Source organism: Rhinopithecus roxellana, chromosome 9 (genome assembly GCF_007565055.1).
Source record: "Rhinopithecus roxellana isolate Shanxi Qingling chromosome 9, ASM756505v1, whole genome shotgun sequence".
NCBI lineage: Eukaryota > Metazoa > Chordata > Mammalia > Primates > Cercopithecidae > Rhinopithecus > Rhinopithecus roxellana.
This window is the reverse complement of record NC_044557.1, coordinates 80,092,986-80,115,863: the sequence shown is the minus strand read 5'-3', so window position 1 is coordinate 80,115,863 and position 22,878 is coordinate 80,092,986. Positions and strand designations below refer to the sequence as shown.

Sequence of the window (22,878 nt, the reverse complement as noted above, 5' to 3'; positions counted from 1 at the left end):
CTTTTAAAAAACTTGCATGTCCCTTGTGCCAATAATCCCTTATACTTTATTCCTCTGCAATAGTCACCATCAGAGTCTGCCAGTGCTAATGATGGAAATGAGCCTCAGGTGTGTTGCACCTGGAAAAAGCTTGAGATCACTGATGAGATGTATATACATATATATATATATATATTATTATATATCCATATTTTGGTTACTATCCCATAGATGAATGGATATCTATTATTTTGAATTAACAATAATAATATGACTCATAATATATTTTCTGGTTTGAAGAGTTTCACAGTCCAGACCGGTAGCCTAAAACATAAACACATAATTTCGTGTGAAGTGGCAAGTACCTCAAGAGAAGATATGCATAAGGTGCCACGTGACGGTGGAGAAGATTAAGTTTTGCTTATGAAAATTGTAGAGGGCTTTGTAGAAGTGAATCCATTTTAGAGATATGTAGTTTGTTAATGTTGGTGATGTGTTAGGCATTATGAGGCAGATTCAAAAGATAGGAAAATCTGGTAGTCTGTGAGAATATTGGGAAGATTGTATATTCATTTACTTGACATAACTATAGAGGCAGACAAATACGTCTGATAGCAGCCTTTGTAACATGGCATCTTGTAGACTGTGTTCTCTTGTAAGTTTCTTAAAATGTTATCACTTTTTGCATTGGTTAACTGTTGTTAAAGTGTTTATGAGAAATGCATTGGGAAATGCAGTGGTCTTTAGATTCCTTCAAACCCAACTTGTTCATGTGCTAGGTCTGTGTCTAGGCAAGTGACTTAACTTCTCCATGTCTTAGCTGCATTATCTGTAATCTGTGAATGATAATAGTACTTAAAGAATTGTTCATCCAAATTAAAATCAAAGGAGATAATGCTCTCTTGGCACAGTTCCTGGCTCATATAATAAGAATACGAAATATTTTTGTTATTAGCTAAAAATTCAGGTTAGAATATGTATCAACATTGAAGATCATAGGCCTTAAAAAAATCTACCTCTGACTTTTGGTTTCTTTCAACATCCAATTAAACTCTGACATAATTATTTGTAAAATACCTGAATCTGGAATTATATATGTGTATGTATGTGTGTGTGTGTGTGTGTGTGTGTGTGTGTGTGTGTATTCCCTTACTCTGTTATGACAGGTATCCACAACAAGATTGATGGAGAAATTAATAATTGGGGTGCAGATGGTGAAAATCTTTTCTAAAGGTGTGTGTGTGTGTCTGTGTATGCTTAGATAGATTCTTAAGTTTATATTGAATTTGAAAGTGAAGATTGACTAGATTGCCTATACAAAATACTTAACAAGTGAGCTAATTTCTGCCTGAATTCTGTAGTACTACTCATGTATATCACGTCATGATTCTTCCTCTCATATGTGAATGTGTAAAATAGAGGCTGTGTGGGATGGGTCCAGAAGGAACTCGTGGTCATCCTCTCAGGCTTGAATCTCACCAGTCTATCTGGCTTTGTGTTTACAATTAATTTAAGATTAATCACCTGTTTCAGATTTACTTTGACATCTGCCTAACCTATTTTTTATTTTATTTCTTCTTTCTGATCTTTTGTTTTAATCTTTGGGGGTAAGATAATGCAATAATGATAAAACAAAATTCAAAAGCCCATGAAGCTATGGGATCTGCTTGGGATTTTCAAGGGTAAGATAGGGTCTGTACTAGACATGTGTTTACTGATTGTGACCCCAGGCATTGGTTTTCTGTCCTTCATTGTTAGGACAGGTGGATCTGGGGACACAGACTGGAGTGGGGAAGAAAGGATTTATTAATAACCAGGGAGGAGCATGTGGGTTAGATCTGAATTATCTGCAAGCATTTGAGAACTACTGATTGTAACTATATGAACTGAAGATGCCTCAGTGCAATCCTGGGTCTTTCCACGTTCCATATTTAATTAAAAGCCTTTGCCGTATCTTGGTTCCTGACTCAATTTTAATCAGATAAAATTTAAGTTATTATAAAATAACGACAAATTTAGCATAGAAGATTTTAAATTGATCACAGTAGCTGGACAGCATTGGCAGCAACAGTTGTAAAAATAGAGCTTCTTTATGCCGTGATATCTGTATAATCGATTTAGCTCAAAGACAACATTGAGTTTATATCCACATATGTTTATGAATGTATAATTTTGACACCTGGGATTTTATTGTATATAGATGTTTTATCCGTTCCCTTTTTAAAATCCAATGTTCTATCTGTAATGCTCTTCCACTACACATTCTTTCAAAAAAATTCTGATTCTAAATCTTTAATCATGATACACCTTGATCTTTTAATATAGATAGCTCTTCTCGAGGAAAAAACCAAAAAAAAAAAAAAACAAATTCTTCAAAATAGCCCACTTCATAACAAAACATCTTAGTCTTTTTGCCAAATTAATGAAGGAATACTGTTTTTTTTTTTTTCCTTAACTATGCATGCTTTAAAATCTTGGTTAAATTTCTTCCTTGAACATTATTGTCTTAGAGTGGCCTTTCCCACTATGTTCAGCAGAACATTAGTTCTGTTGGCTAAATGGCACTATGTGACATAAAGTCAAATGAGACTGGGAAATTTCAGTCCAAATTGAACAGATGTCACCCTCTCCAATCCCTAGGACTTCTTAGAGCTGTAATCGCTAATGTACATTGTGGATCTCTGGGAGGGATATGTATTATACAGTTTCCATTAAACTTAATTTGACCAAGGAATCTCCTTTTATTTTCTTTTTTTGAAGCTAATATTATGGGAAGAGTGTAGAGATAAGTCTTGGGTTTCTTGTCGTCTATCGTTAAACAGTTACCATATTAAAATCCTAGGCAGAGCTTAGCTAAACTTGTGGTGAGCATGGCAGAATGTTCTGAAATACCATAATGTTTCTTCAAAAATGTTCTTATAGTTGAAGCTTTCTAAACCTGTTACTTATCCAACTCCAAATTATGAACGGATTCTATGTTTGCTTTTTTTTACCCATACATAAAGCTTTTCATATCCTAGAAGTCAGGAAAAAGTGATTTAATCTTACCATGAGAAGTTGCTTTCAGATATATATATATATATTTTTTAAGATCAGTTTTCTTTGGAAAATTTCTCCGTACTTAACAAAAGAGAGAAAATGACTCCTGTGTGTGTGTGTGTGTGTGTGTGTGTGTGTGTGTGTTTGTAATTTGTTTTTGTCAGAGGGAAAAATGATGCTAATTAGGTTAAAATAAGTATTTGGCACTAAATAGGGTGGTATCTAAACCAAATTTTGTATTTTGTACCAAATTTCTAAATCGTTTTTGTTACCTGAATGGATTAACTGGTTCATTGTAATGTTTGTGTTATCTGTTGGATACATCTATGGTTGTCCTTAGTCCATTGGTCCTCAGATGGGTGCAGGCCATTTAAACTGCTCCCTGTGGTACAGTAGGGGTGAGCATAGTGCTTTGTGAGTTATTTCCTAGTTTCATGAGGAAGAACTATTGCATATGGAGGCACAAACTTACTTCCCTTCATTTTAGAGATACACACACATGCATATGCACACATACAGAGTACATTACAGGTATAAGTTCTCAGTATGTCTTCACAACATCGTTTTTAATCTTATATTAGATTTGGCACTTTTAATACTAGTAGTAGTATTAAAATACTGAATATACTTTGCTGAATATACTTGGCTTACTGGTGCTGTGAAGACAACAAGCATTCTAATTGCAGTATGTTTTCTTTATGGTAAGTGTCTATTAGATTCACTACACTGTGTATGTATGTCAGTTTACCAAATGGATTTGCAGTGATTGACACAGATTTCTTAAGGGAGAACTAAGAAAGCTGTTAGTTATATTGGTGGATTGAGTTAATAATTGAGATTTTCTTTTCTATTGATTAACAGGTTGGAAAACAGAGAAAAGGAACATTAATACATTAAAAAATTAAACTACCTTTACTATTCAGTGATAGTTTTCAGCAAATGCTGGGAACATAGTCAAAGGCATTCCTACAAAGCACAGCACTCATTATTTTTGTTATGAGTGAAAATCTAATTTACATACAATAAAATGTCAATTCACATCATAACCATCAAGATAAATAGAAACATTTATACTCTTCGATGAGCTACTCTTTTTCAACTTAAGTGCTGTGCTTGGCTCTTTGCCCAGAGACCAGTTGAAATATTCTAAGTTTAACAGAGAAGTAGGGATGAAGTTGAAATTGACTTGTGTGCAAATGTAAAGTCAGATTGGCCTGTGTGAATCAACAGTTGTCATTGCAGATATTTTAATTGTGTGTGTGTGTGTGTGTGTTTGAGAGGAAAACAAAAGGAAAAACTACTTTTCTTTAGGGAAACAAATGGTAACATTTCTCAATTTGCACAGTGAAATTGTGGTCTTATTCAAATCAGGGATTTTAATATGTTTGCCTCTTACCAGTTATGAAAGGAAAAATAATCATTTCCCCTTGCCATTTGAGACTCCATGATGTATTCTTGCTCTGTTTTAGTTTCCCTAGTTAGTGAAATAGGTGCATTCTTTTTTTTTTTTTTTTCCAGATATATCCTACAGTGTCATTGTGACTATAGCCTAAAGGCTTTGAAAAAATAGTTTTGTAATTTTCTTATAAAAATACAGTAGTTAATGAATTTCTTTCTCTAACATGTATTTGGATACAGGAAGATTCATTTAGGCAAATAGAACATTATTACTTACTTACCACACTATCTCCTTTTACCTAGACAAGTGCATTTGAAATGAGATATTTAAAATCTAGAGAACATAGCGAGATGAAATAAAAGCCTAATAAAATGTGTTTGGGCTAGCATCAAAACCTTTGAAATAGGATATCTAAATAGTGTGCATTTTATCTCAGAGGGCTTTCGGTTAGTTCTAGTGTCCAGATGACTATTAATGGGCTTTTGTGCTCTGAAGCATATGCTAATAGAAGTGATCATTTTGGATTAGTTTGATGTGAATTTAATAAGAGATTTATTTGGTGGAAGTTGTTTGAAGGTGATGACATTTAAAACTCAACAAGATTTAAGAAGTTCAAAAATACTTTAAAAAATTTTGGGAACAGTCAATTCAGAGAGAGCAAATTAAATAGAAATGGATAGGAAAGAACAGGATCTGACATTGAGCTTACGGAGTTTGAAGCAGTTTGCAAAAAAAGCGATCTACCATTGAAGTATTGCCCTGGAATTTGAAGAAACAGAAAACATCTAAACTTCTTCAGTGATTCTTGGGTTTGTGAATTGGATAAACAATGTTCTCTTGCATTTTATAGTTCACTTAAGCAATCTGATTTTGATCTGTATATATGGAGTAGACAGGATTCAAGTTTTTTTTTTTTCCCTAAACCAATGAGCAAACACATATGTTCTTTCAAAACTGAACTGTATATGTTGTTCATATGGAAGCTATCTAGTTTGCTCTAGGCCCAAGATTTGACCCTCCTTTTATTTTGCTATCACTTGCTTAATTCTTTAAATTCTTTGTGGGGTCTTTTGATCAAACGAACCATTTTTTTTCTTTCTTTTATGTTTTTTTTTTTTAAATAAAAGCTACATGAAATGTGTAATTAATAACTCAGTACTCTTATGCTGGTGATACAAGCAAGCATGGAAGAGAACATATTTGTTAAGGCAAAGACCATGATGACTTTTCTTTTTGTGTTAAGCTTTGGTTTTAAATAGTTGAGAAGTTTTATAAGCTGGAAAAACAAAAAGAACATGTCATCTGGCATTATATATTATGAAAATAAGAACTGCTACTTATAATTAAAAATTATATGCAACAAGATTTGAAACTGAGGTCCAATTACAGGATCTTGCCCTCCTGCTTTTTCAGAGTCTTGTTCAGAATGTAATGTGTGTGTGTGTACATATATATGCCCACACATATATGTATATGAAATGATATTTGGAAAGATACTCAAAAGTGTCAGTTTTCCTTGAGAATAGGAGTTCCTTATAGTCATTTTCTTTTTAAACATATCTCTCTTTCTTAAATTAATGACAATTAATAAAATTAAAGTCATCTTGCTTAGTGTGTTTGGCACATAACTGAGGTTGGATATATTTACTGAATGAATGAATAGTGGGGGAAGTGAGAAACTGAGGCAAAGATAGGCTTCAGTGGTATTTAGACCACCCTTAGTAGTTGGTGGTTTACTCTTCTATAGTCTTTCAATGCAATTCCTCAAACTTTACTCTTCTATGGTCTTCCAGTGCAATTGGGCAAACTTTTTAAAGGTAAAACTGAAGTGCCATTAACCGGAACCACTGTAGAGTCACAGAGGTGGGGGAGTTTTAGAAATAATTTATTCAAATTCCTTTATTGTACAGGTAAAAAGAGAGTCTCAGAGAAGCGAAAGGACTTGCCCTTGATCACATGAGCAGGTGATTTAAATCAGGTGTAGAGACTGGATGTGCAATTTCCATACCATTTTTACTCAGGTTTTAATTCTTTACTTTGCTTAGGGTCAAGATACTACAAAGAATATAGAATTTGTAGAATTTACACCTCTTACCTTCAAAGAGTTTCTCATCTAATGGAAATAAATTTTAGTTCATCTGCATTGAGCTGATGTGTGATCTAAGATCTGTTTTTAAATTACTGTGATAGTTGATTTCTTTAGTTGAATAATTTATTTGATTATCTATTGCAAGGTTAGTTGGAGTAAGAATATATCATTAAATGTATGCATGTATATATTTATATGTAATATATGTAATATAACTAAATCACTAGTGGTTAATTTACAGTATCTAGGTAATGATAGAAAACTCAAATCCCTTTTACTGTGGAGGTGCCCTCTTGAGAACATCAGTCAGTCTTCTACGGGAGACGATTTTTTTTCTTATGTATTTAAGCATTTTAAATAGTGAGATAAAATAGTTATCAGAATTATTTTTAAGCTCTAATGCTGATTATTTCTACACCATAAATCTGTCTAAATTTTATGGTAACAGAAATAATGCACTCCTATTTTTATAAAAGTAAACACATTTTCTAAGAAAGCAAAAAAAATTTAGATTTGTTTTATTTAGAAGGAAATATGGTTAAGAGTAGAAATTTATAATTTTTGCAGATGGAATGTCTTATATCGCAGCAATGAAAATTAATACAAATAGAGTATTTTTGGAAAGCTACATATAATTTTAACCTGCCTAAATATCTTGGCACATAATATACATTCTCATTATATGGGCTGTTCAGGTGGAGAATAATGTAAATGTAGGCCTGCTCCCTACTACTTAGCCCCAGAGGTCCATTTTTAATCTCACAATTAAATAGAGGACTTAAAATAGCAATTTTGAGCTTTGCAGTTCTCCTTTAAATTCTTTACCTCCTCTTTCTCAACTTCACTTTTAGCCCATTATCTAAAATGGCAATTCATAGTGGACTTATTCTAATGGGCATTTTGAACTTTTCTAGGAGTAGGGGTAGTCTGCATCAAGGATACTGCTATGTAGTAGGGTGATAAAGATTAAAATAGAGTTGCCAAAACTAATGACTGCATTCATTGTTGTGATTACGTATTTTAATTGCTTTAAGATTTTCCCTTTAAAAGCATTTGCTGGTGTTTACAAATTAAGATCTTTTACCCCCACCTCATTGTAGGTAAGTATTATGGTTATTAGGGTTGATGGGGTTTTAAAGGTTAAATAATTTCACCAACATCACAGTCCATTATGAAGATGACTTATGTCCTATAACCTTTTATATCATGTTCCTCCTTCTCTTGTTGCTTTATTAAAACCCAGGGGAGGGAGAGGATCTTGCTCAAGATCTGCTCATGCTTTTATATCTTTCAGGCAGCCTATGATGCTGGCATATTAATATATTTTAGGTGTGATACATGAAAATGTGTTTACATCATTTAGGAAGGAAAATTTTTTTTTTTGCTTTGTTTTGCAGATGTACAGATCAGCTCTCAAAATGTCTTCTGTGTCTTCTGAGCGTCTTCTAAGACAATTGCATTAGCCTCCTGCTAGTTGACTAATAGAATTAATAATTGTAAAAAGCACTCTAAAGCCACATGCCTTATGAAGTCAATGCTGGGTATGATTTTACAAGTATGTGATCTATTTTTTCAAGTGAAAATGTTAACTGGAAAAGTTCTTGGCACACAGTAAAACATCGTGCAATCTGTTATTTGTCTTAGAGATAATAACTTGAGGGTGGCTATAGTCTTATGGTATCTAACTTATGACTTGCTAGGGGAGTTTCTTCCACTTAGAAGTATGACAGATGTGCTTATATTTACATAATCTGTCACTCTGAAAAATTATGATGATATAATTCCAGTAAAATTATTTTTTCTATAGCTACTTCAAAGTATAGTCAACTAAATTAAGCACTTTAAAAAAAAAAAAAAAAAAAAAAAACAGCAACTAAAGAACATGCCCCTGCCCCCACAACACAAAATAAAACCCAAACGACCTTTCAGATGTTTCTTTGAAGTTTTAGCAGTTTAACAGTCTTTGCAATGTGTATTATTAAGGACTCTATTCAGCATAAGGAATCGTGAGTCATAAGTGTTCTAAGTATCTGTTCTTGGGTAGAAGAAGGAACTTAAATTTTAGAAAGATGATAATTTAATTAAGTCATATTTTCTCCCAGCCACTAAAGATGCTGGTTGAGTAGTCTTTAAACTATGACCCATTATATATCTTCAATGTAAAAATAAATCAACTAGATCTAAAGCTTCTTCTAGTTTTGAAAAATAAGTTAATTTTTAAAATACTAATGTATTTGGATCTATTCACTTTTAAGTATTTTTTCTTGGTTCCCTTGCTATTTAAAATGTTGCCATTTTCCTAATCACTCACCCTGGCGTTAACATATGGGCATAAACCATTTTCTCTTCATTTTGACAGAAAGATAATCTTAATGAATTAGATTATTTCTTCCTCATGTCTTCGTGAGTCCTGTCTTTTGATATAGGATTTTTAATTTTTTTGTGTGTAACTTTATTCATTTCATGTAGGTGATTCAGTGTTAGATTCTAGTCATCTTAAGAAGAAATGGTTAAAATACAAATGATACAGTTATTCAGTAAGGGAAGATTATATTGTAATAGTTAGTGAAGACATTATGTGTAATGGAAAAAATTAACAATCAGGAAATTCTGGAGGGAGTGGTAAGAGAAGTTGTATCAAGCCTTCACAATTTTATGTGTAGGAATGTCTGATTACAACCCAAAATATGCTTTTCTGTAGACCAAGTTAAAACCGTGCATAGTTTCCTTAAACTTATATTTTAAATGATAACTAATTTTTTCAGCTTGCTCATGTAGTCTTTTTCCTCCCGTTTTCCCTTTATTGACTACTAGTAAAATTGCCCTTCGGTTTTCTGTGTATTTTCACACATTCTCAGGGCTTCTTTAGTCACTTCTGACAAAAGAATACAGGACTCCTAAAAGGTTGACATAGCACATAAGACATTGAAATGCAAACATTAAAAAAAAATAGTTGACCAGTGTTTCCTTTTTTAACAGTGGTCATCAGGCTTCGTTAATTTTAGGGCCTAATAGAATAACACCAAGATGAGAAGCTCATAGTCCTCTTCCTCCCTCCAGAAGTCGGGCACATTTACATTGCCTCAACACAACCACTTTTACTTGAAACTTCACTCTTTCGTCCTGTATATGTGTATTTTGTTCCAAGAGGAAGCTTCTGTAGATATTTGGCAAATAACATTATTGATGTGTAAGAAGGACAGTGTACTTTCTTTCTTCTTTTTTTTTTTTTTTTTTTTTTTTGCTTGTTTTTGTTTTGTTTTAGATGGAGTTTCACCCTTGTCGCCCAGCCTGGAGTGCAATGGCACGATCTTGGCTCACTGCAACCTCTGTCTCCTGGGTTCTAGCAGTTCTCCTGCCTCAGCCTCCCGAGTAGCTGGGATTACAGGCGTGCACCACCACACCTGGCTAATTTTTGTATTTTTTATAGAGACAGGATTTCGCCATGTTGGCCAGCTGGTCTCGAACTCCTGACCTCAGGTGACCCACCCACTGTGACCTCCCAAAGTGCTGGGATTACAGGCGTGAGCCTCTGCGCTTGGCCCAGTGTACTTTCTTAAGTACCATTATCCTATTTTTGACATTCACTGTGGCACATTTTTACTTTGTAAATGATTCCTTATACTCTAGTGCACTATCGTTGTTCAGTGATTCATATAAAAATTTTGCATGACCAGCTTTTCAGAAGCAAAGGTACACCTGCGTATCCAAAGCCAGTGTGGTACTTCAGTACTTGAAGAAATTATAGATGAAAATGACTAAACTATGTTATTTGGATTTTCTCAGCACATTTTGGATAATCGTGGTAAACTAACTGTTAGTCCTTATGGCGAAGTCAGCTAACAAAGAAGTCTTATTTAATCAGAATGTCACAGGTGGAATTTTCCAGGAGACATTTGGGGTGATGACTTACACAGCACTCGACAGCTTTTTAAGCTGAGTGATTAAGTAACAGCAGCCATGGAACCCAGTCTTCGACCAGCCTTTGTTAATGTATTCTTTAATTGACACTACGTAAATTATTTCTTAGTTTATTTTATATTCTTAGAGTTCTGACTCATTCTACTCCAGCAGAAGAATTTGTTCCAGTATTCTTCTTTTGACCCCAGTCACTGACGTCACTAACTTAACTTGAGAGACATGGTTGAGCTAATGTGTAAAGGTGAACCATAGGAAACTACTAATATTTTACTGTTTTGAGTGACACAAGGACAATATCATATGGTTCAGCTTAATATTCTTTCTTAGTCAGTTGCCAGTGCACTCCCGGTGGTGGAACAGGTACTGTTTTCACCAGGCTGCATATGGACACCCAGAGCTTATTGGGTTCCCCAACATGCTGGACAGAGTCCTAGGAAAACCTGTTCCAACCACTGTGATGTGTACCAGGTCTTTCTTCTGACTTTCAGGCAAGCTCCAAATGTGGATTAAAGAAATTTGTTGGTAGGTCAGCGCTGGAACGTTTGTCATCCTCCACTTCCTGAAAGTGATGAGGCAGTTTTCACTCTGTTTATAACATAGCTGTTTTCTGTCTTTTTGACAATGAAGATATTTTGTTTGAAACTATATTTACATCCCAGTTGCATAGGGTAACAATATCGAATTCCAATTTATGTTATTCATGTATACATATATGTACCATATAAATAAACACGTGATGTATTCCATAAACATAAACACACACATATATTTTATAAACACAACATGTACCTGTTATATATAATATAGACCACATATAAATATATAAGCATGTATATATATATTGTTAGCTACAATTTAAGGAAGAAATTGGGCAAAAATATATTTTCAGGAAAGAATAAGTAATAGGAAGGGTAAACCTAGTAATAAAAATCCTTCATTATTCATAAAGCAACCTTAAAATAATAAATGAGCCACTCTTGGTTACAAAAGTAATTCTAAGTGTAAATTGTTTGTTTTAGTCTCAACTTTTTGCTATTTTTAGAACTGATTTTTTTCCTAGAGGAAGCATTTGATTATGGCCCTTAAAAAACTTGCGTAAGTGGCCGGGCGCGGTGGCTCAAGCCTGTAATCCCATCACTTTGGGAGGCCGAGACGGGCGGATCACGAGGTCAGGAGATCGAGACCATCCTGGCTAATACGGTGAAACCCTGTCTCTACTTAAAAATACAAAAAACTAGCCGGGCGACGAGGCGGGCGCCTGTAGTCCCAGCTACTCGGGAGGCTGAGGCAGGAGAATGGCGTAAACCCGGAAGGCGGAGCTTGCAGTGAGCTGAGATCCGGCCACTGCACTCCAGCCTGGGTGGCAGAGCAAGACTCCGTCTCAAAAAAAAAAAAAAAAAAAAAAACTTGCATAAGTAAAATATTCCAGATACAATTATATCTCTGTAACTTTCAAATAACCCTGTATCTGCCTTTTCCCTGTATCTTTGCAGATATGGTCCGGAAAAAGAACCCCCCTCTGAGAAACGTTGCGAGTGAAGGCGAGGGCCAGATCCTGGAGCCTATAGGTACAGAAAGCAAGGTATCTGGAAAGAACAAAGAATTTTCTGCAGATCAGATGTCAGAAAACACGGATCAGAGTGATGCTGCAGAACTAAATCATAAGGAGGAACATAGCTTGCATGTTCAAGATCCATCTTCTAGCAGTAAGAAGGACTTGAAAAGCGCAGTCCTGAGTGAGAAGGCTGGCTTCAATTATGAAAGCCCCAGTAAGGGAGGAAACCTTCCCTCCTTTCCGCATGATGAGGTGACAGACAGAAATATGTTGGCTTTCTCATGTCCAGCTGCTGGGGGAGTCTGTGAGCCCTTGAAGTCTCCTCAAAGAGCAGAGGCAGATGACCCACAAGATATGGCCTGCACCCCCTCAGGGGACTCAGTGGAGACAAAGGAAGATCAGAAGATGTCACCAAAGGCTACGGAGGAAACAGGGCAAGCACAGAGTGGTCAAGCCAATTGTCAAGGTTTGAGCCCAGTTTCAGTGGCCTCAAAAAACCCACAAGTGCCTTCAGATGGGGGTGTAAGACTGAATAAATCCAAAACTGACTTACTGGTGAATGACAACCCAGACCCGGCACCTCTGTCTCCAGAGCTTCAGGACTTTAAATGCAATATCTGTGGATATGGTTACTATGGCAATGACCCCACAGATCTGATTAAGCACTTCCGAAAGTATCACTTAGGACTGCATAACCGCACCAGGCAGGATGCTGAGCTGGACAGCAAAATCTTGGCCCTTCATAACATGGTGCAGTTCAGCCATTCCAAAGACTTCCAGAAGGTCAACCGTTCTGTGTTTTCTGGCGTGCTGCAGGACATCAATTCTTCAAGGCCTGTTTTACTAAATGGGACCTATGATGTGCAGGTTTGTACTTTGTATTGTCTCTTTGTACAGAAAAAGTGATTAGAAATGAAATGTGAATTCTTATATACATGTTAAAACCAAGTCCCAGTACCAGACAGGTAGCCTGCTAGATCTAGCAGAAGAGATGGACACACTCCGTAGCTACTTCATTACAAGTATATTCAGAGTTGTCTAAAGACAACTTTTAGCCGCTTATTGTGGAATACAATCCTAGCATCTCTTTTGATTTGGGAAAGTCTTTTCATGGAATGAGCTAAGCTTCACAATTCTGGACATTTTTCATGGTAATTTGATGTTTTCACAGTCTTCCAAAAATGTTACTAATCTTTATGGTTGTACATGATAATAATTCATGCCTAGTTTCAGCTTTAGATTATAAGGCTTTTGCTATAATCTTTCTTTCAGTGAGGATATTTCCTGTCTCTTGGATTAGGATTTGATTTTATATTCATCCTGACGGGTCATACTGATGGTTGCAGAGATACTCCTGAAAAGGCAAAATAATTGCAAATGAAAACTGGGATATAACATTTTACATTGATTAGAAAGAAGTAAATGTGATTTTAAGTATTAGGGACACCAGAATGACCTTGGTAGTGGCCAATAAAGCATTCCTTTCTGCATTTAAGGAAAATGAGAATAATTTCTGAAAGCATTTAGTAATACTTTAGATTTGTACTTTTATTAAAAGCAACCTACCTTTTTCATCTATCCTTCTGTCTTTAGTTTATGGCATATGTGAAATGGAAAAAAGAAACTGTTACCATTTTGAATAGAATGAAACATGGAACTGAGTCTAAATAAATGTATACATTTAATTTTAGTAATTTTAGCATAGTCAAAATTCATGGTCAGCTTGAGAAAGTATATTAGTTTTTGTTACAGTTTGTAGATTTTTATTGTATTATAAGGCCAGGGGGATTTCAAAACATGTTAGCTTTACTAGTAACCTTTTTTAGGAATGATTAGTACCGCCCAGAGAACTAATGAAATAAATCCCTTAAAATATCAGTCATTTTTATCAACTCGATAGCTATAGCTCATTTGCCTCAGACCTCTCTGTTGACCTAATGCCAATTAAGAAAGTCAGGCAAAGAGGTTATAAATAATAGGTAGTGAACATATTTTGCAATACTTGTAAGAAGAATCAGAAGAGAAATTTCCTGGTCCTTTAAATGTCAGAATAGCAATCTTATCAGTTTAAGGGAGATATAAAGAACTCTTTAAACATCAGTTTCATCTTGGTAAAGCATTCTAAAAATTCTATCTTAGTTTGTGAATTTCCACAAATAGAATTATTTCTGTGGAGCAGCAAATTAACCCAACATAATTATTATGCATGAAAGCTACATGCTTTGAACTGCTGTCTATTAAAGATCATTTCACTGTCTTATGTCAGATACACTCTGCTGTCAAACTATGATTGGGAAGCAAATACGTGTTTTAGATAAAAGGGTTGGAAGTGAATAATGTCAGTATGTGAAACGGTGTTGTATAATTAGCAAGTAATATGAAGTTAATACCTGGATTTCCGGCAGGAGTTTCAGTTTGTTCACTCTAGGGACAACTTCTGAGGGAAGCTGATCTAGGCTGTCAGGAAAGCTCTAAAAATGAAAATTACTAAGGCCTATAGTTTGGAAGAATTCAGATTTTTAAACACACTTCCATTTCCCCCAAACAGTTATTTGTTAGGTTCTTGGTTATTTATAGTAAAGTTTATGTTTGGGTAGAAGGAGCTGGACACTTTTCCTGGGCAGTGATTTTAGAAGTAAAACAGATGTGTGAGCTATCTGAGTTTGAACTAATAGAACTAGAAATAAAACAGCTGATCCTCGACTATGCTGTCTGCTAAATCCTTGCAGCACACAGCGAGGAAGACAAAAAGGGGTAGGAGAGAGCATGCAGGAACATAATCTTGTTGAGATCAAATTTCTTCCAAGATAAATAATATTGCTAAAAATAGAAAAAAGTAATCTATGGAAATAGTGCGTGATTATTTCAAACGATTGGATTTTGAAATGCATCTAAAGGGTTAACTTCAATTTGTGAGGATAACACTGAATATACTTGTAGGGCAAATGCTAATCTTGAATGCTTTGCACATATGCCAGATACTGATGCAGAAAAATATCTGAAGATAAGTAACTTATTAATATCTTTATGCTGAAATAAATATTGAACAGTTTTTCTATACACATAAAATGAATAAAAACGCATCTGAAATTTCCTTTTTTACCCACAGTTTGTGTTACTGAAATGCTATTTGAGAGATTCTTTCCGTGGCGGTTAAACTTTGTGGAGGCTAAAAGCTGTGGGAGATAAAATGCTGACTATAGAATTTCTTTAATGCCATTTTGTCAGAAACATATAGTAAGTTAATGGCCTGTGTGTGTTCTGATAAAAAGATGTTGGTAAATATGAGTATTACAGACAAATAATCATTCAATTTTAGGAATTATTTATATAAGTCCATCATTTAAGCTAATTGAAGTAATAGATGAAGAATTCATTAATTCTTTTCAATTAAAGTTGCTTTTTAAAAAACATTCAGAACAGTTGGTGGTTAATGATAGATTTATGACATTTTAGGCCAAGAAAAAAGTAACAGAAGCCAAAAGCAAAAGACTGAAAGAACTCTATGGCTTTGATCTATATTTTGGTTTGACATGGATGGTTTTAAATAATTTGAATGGACTTGAGTGCAAATAGGAGATACACAGTTGGGAAAAAGAAGTACAGTAATTTAAACAAATTCTAAGATTTCCAGTTTTAAGTGCAAGTTATTTCAAATATACGTGGAAGAATAATTGAAATTTAGACATGCTTGTACTGATAATATCCACTTTTGTATAAATTACATCACAAATGACTGAGTCAAAGAATTACAACTTTGTAAAAATACTGTCAGATAACAATGTTTCTTTGTGCTGCATAGTGGATAGAGCCCCAGCCGGATAATGGAGGTCACTGTAAATAGCCATGAGAAAGCCAAGACTGTCCTTTCTAAGTGTGGCGTGTATCACATTCTCCTCCCAACACCTTGAGGTAGCATGCCCAGCCCTAAAAGCAGAAGACATGTCAATTCTTTACCAAGAAAACAAGAGAAGCTATAATGGCTAGCTTAGAATTAATTGATTTGACCAGGATGTTAGTTTCCCAATTTTTCATTTATCCAGCATGTTCTATCAATTGTCATGCTTAAATTTTTAAAAATAATAGATGCAGCATGATTGGTTAGCTTTTCATGTAATATTTGCTATCTGTATTCAGCCATTGAGGCCGCCATAGAGACCAATAATACAAGAGATCAAGTTCTTAAAAAGGTAATTACAGCTTCTTTATTTTTATTTTTATTTTTTGAGATGGAGTCTCGCTCTGTCACCTAGGCTGGAGTACAGTGGCATGGTCTCTGCTCACTGCAACCTCCTCCGCCTCCCAGGTTCTAGCGATTCTCCTACATAAGCCTCCCGAGTAGCTGAGATTACAGGTGCCCACCACCATGCCTGGCTAATTTTATTTGTATTTTTAGTAGAGACGGGGTTTCACCATATTGGCCAGGCTGGTCTCGAACTCCTGACCTCGTGATCCACCCGCCTCGGACTCCCAAAGTGCTAGGATTACAGGTGTGAGCCACCACGCTCTGCCAGTTTCTTTCTTTTTAATCTGCTTTATTATGCTTGTATTTAAACCATTGCTGAATGGAGGCCTGAATTAACAACGCGGCGTTTGCTGTTTCATTAGGGCTTAATGTGCTGTGCATTGGGTGTTTGCATCATCTTTATTGGGGAGCTTTTAGCACTCAGATCAGGTTATAAAAATAGGAGTCTTGTCAAGTTGTGCTTCCCACGGGAAAGTGTTTATGCAATCCCAAGTTCAGATGCTCATGATATATTTGTTGCCTTTTCATATTAGTAAATTCTTTTTTATTACTGCATTATTCAGGACTCTAAGAAGGTAGCTACTGGTTTCCAGCTATTAAATTCATTTGGCCCTTAATGAAAATCTAAGGCTAATAGAAGAATCACATGATTAACTTACGAAGGACTGTCTTATGTTTGAGCTAAGAGTGTTACATTTCTGTGTTGTAAATATTTTTATCAGAGTTGCACAATATGTCATGTTAGAAGCAGGAAGAACAGATTTTAGAGAGAGGAAGTCATTCTTCGGATTTGTATCCTCAACAGATTTAATTGTATGAGTTTATAGATCTTTAACATGTATCAGTACAATCGTTTGAGCAGGGAATTACAGTTGGGTTTGAAAAAAAAATAGTATCAGAGACCATTAATCTCATTGTGGTTTATTTGGATTTGTCTTGAATTTTACTTCTAAACATTTATTTTTTGCCTTCATATTTTCTTTGATCTGGAGTAGGAGGGAAGTTGTAGGTCTTAGCAGGTTCTGTTTCTTTGTTTTTCCGAGTTGAGGACAATTTCAGTTTAGAAAAACTGGTGAATGAGACTTTAATCAATTCAGACTGTCTATAGAATACAGAATGTTTGACATATGAACCCACACTTCTTTTTCAGGACTGTGTCTCTTTAACAAGTAATAAAGTGTGCAGAATAAGACATATGCTCATGCCAATGCCATAAAGCAAGACAAAGGTCTGGTATTTGCCAGGTTATTTTCATCAGTGGAGATGGCAGAGCTAAATAATGTAGCCACCTTAGTAGAATAGTTCAACTATCGTTACTAATCCCTTTACCTGCATGTCAGTTAACTCTTATTTGACCTTGTTCATGACCGTTGGTATCATCTTTGATTTTCGGTTTATTTGTTATCATTTAAAAGAACATGTATAATGTTATTGAATATCAGATTTTTTTTCTAGGCAGAATGTTTAGGATAATAAATTGTGGTTATCAGTGGATCCAATCAAATTTAGCATTATTCAACTCCTAAGAAAACATTTTACCTCTCCTGTGGCCTGCTTTGCTAACTATCTCAAGTCGGGAGACTATTCAGTGTTTTTTATTTCTTGGATCATTGTAATTACAGCATACGTGCAGCTGTTAGAAACACAGATATATAAGTAGTGTGCCAATATGGGGAAAGTTTGGAAAGAGAACGTTGCTCTGTTCATTTTCTGATTTCCTTCGTGGAGTCGGATTCTGACAGTCATTAGACCATAGATCTCTTGAATTCTTCATCAGGTGATCCACATTTTGAAGCAAATGGTATACATTTTCAGAATATCATATAAACCCTTGTTTAATTTTAATTGAAAGTCAAATGTAAAATTTATTTTTCTGTCTTACATTTTAGTTGATTCATACTTCTTTCATCTTTTAGCTTACATAATCAAAATTTGTACAGCTCCCTTATTTTTTTCCAATTTTGGATTCGCCTCTAATAATAGCTAAAATTTACTAAGGGTTTCTTACATGCGTATATGGAGCTCAGTTCTTTACATGTATTAATCAACTCATCTTCATAATGGCCCTAGAAGTAAACACTAACCTTATGTGTCCATTTAAAAATATAAGGAAACAGCATAGATTAAAGTATCCTGCCCAACATCACAGAGTTGCACAAGTAGAGAGAATGGGATGTAAAGCAGGATAGACAGGCCACGGAAGCCTGTCTTCAAAACCACGCTGATATATGGCCTGGCCAAACATGAGCCTGAGTTTACTGCCAATAGCAAAGCAATAGAAGATAGGCCAGTTGCATATAAGGGAGGAGATAGAAGACTGGTAAATCAGAGCTCTTTGATGCAGCCTCTGTGAATCAGATTGATTTTGGGGACTTGGGTGATTTCTTTGAGATTGTCTGCTATCTGCTCCGTGTAGTGTAATGCTACCTTATTTGAACTTACTAAGCTTCTAGTCGAAATCAGTAAAAAGAAAATTAAATTTGCTGATTCGTCTTTTTAAAATTACTGTGATTCATTTTCCCTGGTACTTTTGCTGCAGAAATTAGTTCTGGTAGAGCGAGTAAGGTGCAAATGTTGATGTAATCAATTAAGGATATAATGTTTGATCCCCAAATTAAGGGACATTTCATCCATGTGTTTGAGTTATTTTGTACTCCCCTCATTTAGAGGACTTTGTGTTAGGAATTTATGATTTAAATGATGCTCTGAAAGTTGTCTTATGCTCTTCTAGTTACCAGGCACAATTTAGTTTTTTTTTTTTTTTCCATGCAGATTACATGTTAAGGAGATACACTCCATTCCCATGTATGTCCTCCAAGGCTGTGTAATTAAGGTTTTATCCTCTGCCTACATTCAGTGTAGGAATGGGTGTAGAAGCAGCGAACAAATCGGAATGCCTTTAGAGTGTCCAATTTGAGTGTGCTGGATTCTCCAGCCGTGCTTGGAGCTGTGTGATTTCATTGAATTCAGAAAGCGATAGACGGGTGGGACATAGTGAGGAGTTGGGGAATTCACAGAGTCTCCTGGCCTAGCATTTCTCCTTTCATATTTAGGCGAACTGTTGATATAAGATTAAAGAATGCCTGCATCCTTTCATGTGTCCAGGAACATATTTGGGAATCTTATAATAAATGATGGCTTGTTCCAAGACCTGTTTTCCAGCTGATGGGAAGCACCACCTTGGTATTCATTGGCACTTCAAAGTCAACATATGTAAAAGTGAAGTTCCCCACAACTTTCTTTTTGCCTCCTGTCTTCTTTACTCCCGTTTTCAGCTAAGTCAGGCTGGAAATCGTGGAGTTACCTTGGATTTCTTTCTGATATCATGCCCCAAACATTTGAGTAGTGTGCCCCATTGTTCCCTTCTTTATTCTTTTACTGTTACTTCTTTCAAGTAAATCCTTATGGATTTCTTTTCTGTTGTTCTATCTTTATCTTCCCCTCTTGTCTCTTCCTTTCCCTTCTCTTCTCACCTCCCATTCTTTCCTCCTCCTCTTCATCTTCCTCTCCTTTCCTTTGATTTCTTTTTTTTCTTCTTCTTTCTTTTCTTCTTCTTCCTTCTGTTTTTATTTCCTTCCTCATTCCCTCTTCTTCCTCCTCTCTTTTGCCTCTTTTTTCTGTTCTTTTCTTCTGTCCTCCTTCTCTCCTTTTTCTTCCTTTCTGCTTCTCTTTTTTCATCCTCCTTCCTTTCTCTTTTTCTCCCTCCCTCTTACCTTCCTTTCTTCCTTCTTTCCTTTAATTTTTAAAAATTCTATTTATAGATGACTTGTCCTACATTTTATAGCAAGTATGGGACTACTTCTGTTAAAAAGCATATCATCTAATTATACTTGCTTATGTAAATATCAGCTCTCCAATAAGACGTCACCTTTCTACGTGAAATCTCACTATTCTTCTAGAAGGGATAATAGTAAGAACAAGGCTAGCACATTTATATTACTTATTACATAGCAAGCACCATTATGTACCAGATTCCATTTAAAGATTTGATCATGTCTCAACCCTCCTCAATATTTCCTGAGAGCAGCTTGCACTGTCTTACTCTCACTGTTGATTTTACTGGTTTTGTTTCCTTCACCTGCAATGCCCTTCCATGATCACTGCCTTTGAGGCTCATCTTCACATGTCAGCTCATCTGTCCACAGCTCAGTTGTAACTTCTGGGAGCCTTTGCTGACTCCTCAGTCTGGGTTAGGGGCTCTTCCTCTGCGTTGTCATGGAACCTGTTACACGTCTCAGCAGAAGCATGTATTCCACTGTTGTGATCTTTTCAGTTGTGAGCTTTTTGTGCTAAACCGTAGAAATGTTACGATTTTGGACTTTGTCATTCTTTTTGTATTTCCAGTGCTTGGCACATAGTAGATGTGTTAAAACAGTAACCCTCCCTGGAGGAAGGATGTTCTATATTTTCAGAGATTAGATTTTCTCTTTTCCCATTACGATGCTCTTTAGAATACACGTGCAATTCTGACATATCTCCGTTATGAACCAGCAGCACCTGCAGGTTGGCTGCTATAGAGGAGTGCTATGGGGAGTTCACTTAGCTTTGTAACCTACTTGAACTGCATTTTCTCTTGCTTATTTTTCCCATAAAAGATTGTCTTCCAAATTATTAAGATGGACTTTTTTTTTTTTTTTTTTTTTGGTATGGAGTCTTGCTCTGTTGCTCAGGCTGAAGTGCAGTGGCACGGTCTCGGCTTATTGCAACCTCTGCCTCCCAGGCTCAAGCGATTCTCCTGCCTCAGCCTCCTGAGTAGCTGGGATTACAGGCACTCACTACCACACCCAGCTTAATTTTTGTATTTTCAGTAGAGACAGGATTTCACCATGTCTCGAACTGGTCTCGAACTCCTGATCTCAGGTGATCTGCCCGCCTCGGCCTCCCAAAGTGCTGGGAATACAGGCATGAGCCACTGTCCCTGGGCTATTAAGATGTACTTTAAAATTTATTAGTACTCTGTCATCTGAAATACCAGATAACTATAGAAAAATTAATTCAGAATTATACTGAGTAAAATGAGAAAACCAGTTTAGGGTAAACTGTTTATTGCTATAATGCAAAAAGCCGATAATAAAAATGTGCATAATGAGGAATATGTAGTATTTTCTTCTTCAATGTGCCCAGTATAGGAGTTTAAGTTTTGGTTTCTCCTGTATCCTACCCTGCCATTGGTTGGCTCTTATATTATAAATCCAAATAAGGGAGTTGCTACAGTGTCACTGATAGGAATAAACCTCAGAAATAAGCTATGCATGACATGAGAGTAAGACAATGCCATATAATTAGATTTGTTATTGAGATTCTTAAACATTTATTCTCCATCAAAAGTATATCACTGAAATACACTCTGTATTCTAGAACGTTTTTTTTTGAAGCACTATACATGCAGAAAAATTCCCGATGTATATAAACAGATTAATTCTGACTGTAGTTATTTTCAGCTAAGATTGGCCCTTACTATTTTTTTCAAGTTATTTGAAATATTAGTATTTGAACAATGATTTTTTTTAACAACTTAGCTTTTTATTTTTAAGCTTTTACCTCTTTGACTATCAGCCCATAACCTCAAGTTCTCTTAGATTAGTACCCTTATAATTGTCTCTGTTGCTATCAATTATAGTACTTGAAAATGAACCACATCTGAGAAAAGGTTTGTGTTTAGTTCAAACAACTCTTTCTTTGCTGCGTTGAAAATAAGCACATGTGTTGAGGTGTCATTTTAAGAGCTCTGAGGCTTTAAGACATATTTTCCTTTGACATATTATTTTAGATATTATTATTATTAGTTTTTACTCCATATTATTGGAAGGAAAGAAGGAAACTGAGATTAATGACCTTGAAAAAAACCAACCCTTTTATATTCTTCATTTCTATGGTAAGACATTTTTTTGTGTGTAAAAAGACATATGTAAGTAAATTATAAATGAAAGCCATGGAAAACACTTAATGGAAGGAACAGTTTTTAAAACTAGGGCTAAAATCAAATATAAAAAGCCATGCTAGTCCTTAGTCAGTGAAAAAGACTTTAAAATTTGTTCATTTTTGTGCCTTAATTGTTTTAGGTGTTTTTATATAACTTTAATTCACAATCAAAGGACTCCATAGGCAGTCATTTGCTTGTGGATGTAAGATGCATTTTGTAGTTTCTTGAAGAAGGCCATGTATGTCAGGTCAAGTCAGTGGCAAGGGTGCCATGAAGTACTGTGGCCAGCGTATCTCAGGTAACTCAGCGGCCTTGTTGAGAAATTTTCATCTGCTCACCTCTGCCTTTGCTCATTCAGTCAAAATGCATTGAGCTCCTGCTTTCTTCTAGATATGAGTAAGACTATTCCTCTAGCTCAAGAAGGAATATAAACAGAAGCATTAGCTTAGTAACAACAGATTGAACCTTTGCATTTACAGCTAAGAATATTGATAGTGACAAGTGTGTGAGTTTGTCACTGAATGAATTTACCACTTCCCTTCTATTTAATCTCTTTATCCCATTTGCAGGAAAAATTTACTTGAATGATTCATTTTGTTAAATAATAATCCTACCTATGCACATGTCGAGTGTACTATCTAATATGGTATTCCCTAGCAAATGTGGCTATTTAAATTGTAGGCTGGGCATGGTGGTGCATGCGGTAATCCCAGCACTTTGCAAGGCC

At 35.4% G+C, this 22,878-nt stretch overlaps 1 protein-coding gene across 6 annotated transcripts in view; it reads left to right on the top strand.

Annotated features, from left to right (window-relative positions):
• The window catches only part of TRPS1 (transcriptional repressor GATA binding 1), a 261,133-nt gene that overhangs the window by 37,963 nt on the left and 200,292 nt on the right, over positions 1–22,878 (top strand). For 2 of the 6 annotated variants that reach the window (XM_030937667.1, XM_030937668.1), the window contains 2 exons: positions 7,904–8,061; positions 11,921–12,849. In XM_030937667.1, coding sequence (XP_030793527.1) covers positions 8,025–8,061; positions 11,921–12,849 — 966 coding nt within the window. In that variant the 5' untranslated portion in view covers positions 7,904–8,024. The remainder of the gene's footprint in view (positions 1–7,903; positions 8,062–11,920; positions 12,850–22,878) is intronic. The other 4 variants (XM_030937669.1, XM_030937670.1, XM_030937672.1 and 1 more) reach the window with 2 other exon arrangements.